Source organism: Gavialis gangeticus, unplaced genomic scaffold (assembly GCF_001723915.1).
Source record: "Gavialis gangeticus isolate Ggan-Ray unplaced genomic scaffold, GavGan_comp1, whole genome shotgun sequence".
NCBI classification, from domain to species: domain Eukaryota; kingdom Metazoa; phylum Chordata; order Crocodylia; family Gavialidae; genus Gavialis; species Gavialis gangeticus.
The window spans coordinates 49080882-49087698 of NW_017729034.1; the positions used below are offsets into that span (position 1 = coordinate 49080882).

At 37.7% G+C, this 6817-nt stretch overlaps 1 protein-coding gene across 1 annotated transcript in view; it reads right to left on the reverse strand.

Annotated features, from left to right (window-relative positions):
- RYR2 (ryanodine receptor 2) overlaps nt 1-6817 on the reverse strand; it is a 784157-nt gene that overhangs the window by 104355 nt on the left and 672985 nt on the right. Inside the window, exons 88-90 of the mRNA XM_019526720.1 lie at nt 3975-4079; nt 1444-1525; nt 8-78 (exon numbers count right to left, since the gene is read on the reverse strand). Of these exons, the coding sequence (XP_019382265.1) occupies nt 8-78; nt 1444-1525; nt 3975-4079 (258 nt within the window). The remainder of the gene's footprint in view (nt 1-7; nt 79-1443; nt 1526-3974; nt 4080-6817) is intronic.

The following is a 6817-nucleotide window of genomic DNA, read 5'->3' on the forward strand; positions in this document are numbered from 1 at the left end:
GAATCATCTCTACGTTGTTGGACGATTCTACCAACATGTCAACCATTTGCTTGCCGATAGTTCCATTCACAACATTACCTGAAGGTGGTGAAATTCAATTAGTCATCAGTGGTAATGTTTAATAATGGGTGAAAGAATAAGAGAGCAAACAGACCTGAAAAGGACCTCAGAAGGCCATCTAATTCAGCCCTCAGGTCCCAACTGTATCATCTCTATCTAAACCATTCGATACAAGTGTTTGTATGACCTGTTCTTAAGAGCTTCCCGATAGAGAATCATATGGTAAGATTTAAACATTTCTGACTGACAGTCACAATCAGAACATCTGTGTAAAAGTATGCAGATTAATATCTAAAAATGCTATGCTTACATATGGAGAATCAATGTCAGAAGTAACTGTTAACATTTCTTTTAGAAGGAGAAAAATATCAAGTCCTAAAATATCTAAGACTTCCTTCACATTTAATAGAATGCAAAATAGGAGATTTAATTAGGAATGACACTGAGGATATGCCTAGACTGAAGTTACTCTAAGTAGTATGGAGTTTATACTGTAGTCGTAAATAGCTAGTTTTAAACCAGCAAGGCCAGGTACATGTATTAGTCCAGCTGCAGCAACAAGGAACTTAGCACAGGCTATCAATCTAAGTTTCCTTTCTTCTTTTTGTAGCCTCTGTTTTTGCAGCCTCTGTTGACCTCTATACTACCACAGGTAGACTGTTACCAGTACCTGACTGAGCAAGTTGAAATCAACCCAAAGTGTATACATACTTCCAGATCCTTCTTGCCATTTCTCTCAAGAACTTAGACATGGTATGGATATAAACATAGATATCAGCCTATAGGGAAGGAATGGCATTGTGTTTTCTTGCACAGAACCCTGGTTCCTGATCTGGACTGTAAAGGCTTATCACAGAGCAAGTAAATAATAATGCAATGTCACACACTTTCAGATTGAGTTGAGGTGACTGCAGATGAAAGTATTAGACAGAAAATCCCTTATACATAGACTGGACCTACCCAAGTGAAATCAGTTTGTTCTTTTTACAGATTAAAGTTGTTGTTGATACAAAAAGTGTCATGTGACATGCAGTATGTTACAGCTGTTAGGACACTTTAAATAAAACTACGGATGTTACCTTTTGTAGCCAGAAACCTAGTTTCAGATCTAAACAACAACTCACCTGAACCACCACAGTAGCTACATTTGTGGGAACAAAAATAACCAACTAATTAATACAGATCTAATTAATTCTTACTTGACTCTCTATCACATATAGTTTGTGAATCCTGAAGGGCCAACAGCTATTCTGGTAATAAATACATTAACATTAAAGTAATAAAAGGGAAAGAGGCAGAGATTCTACTGTGAAACACATAGGCAAGAAAAAGGCACTATTACAATATTTGCAAAATAGAGTTTCAAAATAAATTTAAAACTACCTTCCAGCATAGACAGCAGCATGACCACCATATCTTTCTGCAGATCCATTAACTCTTTCAATAATTCAATTTGACTGGAGTCCTGCAAATAAAATACACTTCAAATAGGACTATTTTGCTAAGGCATTTTTTAAGTTTCATCAGAAATGGTTTAGTTTCTTCCAATACAAGGTTAGAGAAAAACAGATCATTTTAACTGCTTAACATCTCATTCCAACCAGACTTGGAAGAGTTCCAGTGTATCTATGGTTTGAAACAAAGACTTGACATTTGGCAGGGGTCTGCTCCTGAAGTGAAAATGCCATATGTTGGAACCCACCCAAACCTAGCAAAGTGTAAACCTCTGGAAATCAGCCCTGCATTTCTTCAGAAGACATGCCCTAAAGGAATACTCTTTAAAATATCCTAATATCATATCTACAATAGGCATGCTGAAGGCTCCACAGATTTCCCTCTGCTCTAGATATACAAAGCTACCGAATGTGCTTCCAAACCCCAAGAGCTTGAGCTTTCACTTAAGACAAAGGACTCTACCAGTAAAACCCACACGGCATTAGATTTAGTCCAGTCCCAGGGATATATCTGAATTGCTTTAATAATCCTACGCACTGTTCATGGTTCTTATGGAATCACAAAAACTTAAGGTTGGAAAGGCCCTTAAGGGTCATTTACTGTGCAGTAGGTCAGACTAAGATGTATTAGCTCTAAAACCTTCCAGACAAATGCCCATCTACCTTCTTCTCTCCAGTAGGGGAGATTCCAGTTTCCCTATGCAGCTTTTCCCCTTACTGTACTCTTGCCATGGTTAGGAAGGTTTTCCTAAGATTTTTATCTAATCGTGCTTTGCAGCAGTTTAAATAAACGTACCATGTTGCATCAGCCCATTGTTTTTTCTCTTCTTTATGGCAGCCTCTCAAACTGCCATCATGTCCTGCATTAATCTCCTTTCCTCCAGACTAAACACACCTAGTTCTCTAAACCTGTCTTGTATGTTTTTTATTTCAGCCTCTTCATCACCTTTGCTGCTTTCTGTTGGATTCTCTCCAGTTTTTCAACCTCTTTCTTAAAATGCAGAGCCTAAAACTAGTCTTCTTATTTTCTGTTATTAACAATCAAAGCCTCATAACACTTTCATAACAGGCAGGGAAAGAATCGTTCTCTCATTTTATATAAGGTATAACTGAGAGACTCTACAAGGTCATCTCAAACAAAAGTGAGACTGTAAACTTGTTGTTATTGTAAACTCAAGCCTCACCCACAGCAACAATGATCAATGTGCCAAATGCATGTGTGTGGCTTTTTTGTATGCAGCCACAAGATTGTTTTTCCATCCTGAAACAGGAAGGAAATCCAGAAATCACAGCTGTCAATTTTACATTACTGCATGGCAAACAGATGGCAAAAGTTTGTGTCAAACACCTCTTGAGTAGCTGGTCCACATATAGAATAAAGGGATGCCACTGGTCTCTATCACCCCTTTAACTGAACCACAGCCACCTTGCCTCATTCAGTGCAAAGAATGGACAAACAACACATGAAGCAGGAGTTTATAATAAGACAAAATATGCCTTCTAGTCATTAAGGAACTAGGCTGGGATCAGGGAGGATTTTATTCCTGTCACTGCCAAAGTACACCCACATGATATCAAAGAAGCAGATTTTTTCAGATTTTTTCATTCCTAAACTAGGAATTTCTGGTAACCCTGGTAACTTATGAGTTATTTGTAATTCTTATTTCTATACTTTTTGTGCTGTTCCGTTTATGAATATGGGAAAGCTGCATTCACTACAATACCACCTGTTGTGAAAATATCCCATTTCACCAGGCATGAAAAATATATGTAATACTAATAATAAGGTCAGCAGAACTCAGAAATCAACCACCACTCAACAATCAAGTCCTAGAGGCGAGGGAAAAATCATTCAAGAGAGACAACTTTCTAATGAGTGCAATGCTTAATTAGGTATTTAAATCATAATAAAAACAAATGACTAAAACATCAAAACTTGACACTTCTCAGTGCTGTACTACTTAAATGATTAAACAATAATGTTAACAAAAATAATTTGCAGTTGTCTGGTACACTTCCTCTGAGGAAACTGTTTTAGAAATTATTTAACAAATACTATCAGTTCTGCCACATCCAGGCAAGGTAAGAATCTAGATATAATTGAACTATTTTGGTGGGGAAATTAGGCACCAGAATGGTTAACTGGTTTTCCCGAAGTTACAGAGGTGTCACACATAATGTTTAAAAAAATAAGGGTTTACTTGTCTCTTCTGTGTTCGGAAACTCGGGCCAAGTCTCTAATTTGTGGTTTTTTTCAAATCAGTTGTCCCTATGTGGGCTGGCTACCCACATCCATGAGAGTTCATAGTCTAAACGTTTTATTTTGCTGTACTCCTTTAAATGTTGCACTGTTCAGTTTCCCTTCACACTTAAAAAAATAATTTTTGTCACTACAAATTACCTTCCTTAAAAAGTGATTAACATAAAAAAGAAAAAGCAAAAGAAAAAAGAGCATAATACCTGAGATAATTTCATCTGCATGTGGGCAAATACATGAAGAAAACCAACCACTGCATCCCACAGCCTGCTGTGCGCCAGACTCTGCTGATTCCCAGTGCATGGACCCTATTGTGTAGACCAGAAGAAAAGAGAACAGGGCTTATTTTTAAAAGAATTACATAAAAGAGTAAGAAAATAAAAGAGTAAGAAAAAGTAGAACAATTCAATTGCTAGTGGAGAACTGCCACAAATGCAACTGCTAAGGAAACTAAGATATACACAAGATGGCAATCTTCTTTAATAAACCATTAATCATTAATAATCAGAGCCGCAAAAATTTTTTTTTTGTTCAGCATATTTCGGTCACAGATAATATTCTATTACTTTCTCAAAATCAGATTATGGTCAACAGATACTGGATAAAAATCTTTACTAAGCAACATGAATAGAAAGGTATGGTTCAGTTGTCCGAATTTGTTGCGTGTATACACTTATATGTTGTGCATGTTCACTAATATTATGTAAACTAAAGCTATCACAATTAATTTGTATAAACACAAAAAAATAAAATATCATGAGGATTTCAGTGTGCCTAAAAATGTTCCATCTGAGTGACCATATTTCAAATACCTTCTTGCCAGAAAGAAACATTTTTAAGAGAAATTACAATCAGTCATTTGAATCTTTACTTCTTTCTCATACAAACAGAAGTCCTTTATGTCCACAGAGTTACTCCCAATTCACAGTGTAAACAGAACCTGACTTTAGCTTTGGAAGCATCAATTTACAGGATAATTTCTTATGACAAATAAGCAAACAAAACTACGTATGTTTTTTAAAACCACTCCTTGGCTGATTAATAGAGTTATTATTTCATTTAAGCTGTGGACAAAAGTTACGCACAAACTGGTTTAAGTGATCAGAAACTGGTTTAAACCTGTAACAGAACAGAAGTCAAGTGCACATAAACTAGTTTCAAAATGGCTGAAACTGGTTTAAGATAAACCTGTTTGAATGTAGTATCAGACTTAACTAATTTAGATCAAACTTCTGTCCCAGACCTCTTCTTGGTTCAAATTAAATCAACCCCTACCCCCAGCATCCCAGCATGCTTTGCAGCCCTGGGCTGGGCTGGGCTATGTTGACTCCTCCAGAGGGGAAGGCTGTCCCCACCCCTCTGCTCCCTAGCTGGAACAGTGAGGGCTGACTCACTGGCCGGCTTACTGCCTTACCCCCAACCCCAGGCAAACCCCTGCTGGGGTCAGGGGCCAGGGGGGAGGGTTAAACTCCCATTCCCCCAAGTACAGAACTGTCCTGCTCTGCTTGCTTACTGCTGACTGCAGCTGTGGACTACAAATTCCAGAGGCACCTAGAAGCAGGAAGAGGAAGTGATGAGGAACCCAGCAGAGTCCTGCTACTATGACTGCGGACTGCAAATCCCAGAGATCTCAGGGGTAGCAGGAAGAGGAAGCGAACACACAGTCAGGCTGTGTTTATAGTGCTTCAGAGAAAGAACTATTCTTAGTCAAGCTTTTATGAAACAATGCCACCACCTTTTTTCGTACCCACTGCCCACCTCAGCCTGGCAGCCCTCCCCTTGCCCCTTGAACAGAGAAGTAGGGAAAAGTCCTGGAGGGCTTCTCTCTTCCCTTCCCTTTAGCAGCAGCCTAGACATATGGCTTCATTTCCTCAATCAAAAGTAACTGCCTGCTTTTTTACTTATTGTTTCAATCTTTGTAGCTTAGCCTAACCTGCAAAGACTGAATCAATTCAGCCTCAGGCTTTTTGACTGTCTGTACTTAGCCTTATTGCAGTTTTAAACAGTAAACATTTTTTACTTGAATCTTAGCTTCCATAATCAAAACATGAAATAATTTTTAAAATGAAAGTCTCAATTGTATATAGAACTATTCAATAGTGTAACAGGATTTTCTTCTCACCTTCTTAAAAAGACGTAGCAATATACAATGAAAATTACACTGAAAACTTGTTATTAAAACTGTAAAAGCCAAACACTCAAAACAGTTAGGGAATACCCAAATCAAAGCTTTTCCACTGGACCTCTGCTTAATTTGGTACACAGAATGAATGGTTCTCAGGGAATGAGATACAATTCAATATCCTTGACTTCATTCAATGTATGACTCCTTTATTTGCTGCACACCTTCCAGGCCCTGCCCTGAATACAGAATTATTAGTTTCCTCCTGTGTTCGTCAATAGTGCTCATCATGTCTTGTCAGCAGCAGCAGCTTATTTACTGTGAAGGGAGCACAGGTCAAACATGTCTTTGTAGATCTCAGACATGGCAGTATGGCATAGGTATTTCAAGAAGGCTACTAATATGATGTTCCACAATACCTTTAGTTTTCAGGAGGATTAAAAGTGATTAGGTTAAGTAGGATTCTTTGCCGTAGTCTACTCTTGAGATGGCAAAACCTAAATTATGGAAGTGAGGTCCTATGGAAAAGAAATGGATACAACCTATTATTGGATGTAAAAGGAAAAGAGAATTCTTGGCTACAAAAAGAAGGGGTGATAATTCAGTGATAACTGAGTATCCGTCTAGCCTTCTCAGGCTGCAAAAAAAGTAATGACGGCTTCATTTATTTCAAAACTTCATTCTCATACTAGTATGCAAACATTGGTAAGCTCCTTAGTACAACTATAAAGATACTTACATAATTCCCCTGTGCTAAAACAATGATTATCTTCATAATTTCACGAAAATGACAATGTAAACAATTTACCTGAATATACTCTGTGAGAGTATTAAAGACCTGTTTTGCAACTTGAATTGCTTTGGAGAAATTACGTTGTCCTTGCTCATCAATAACATCCTTCCCAGAATAATACCAGTAGAAAT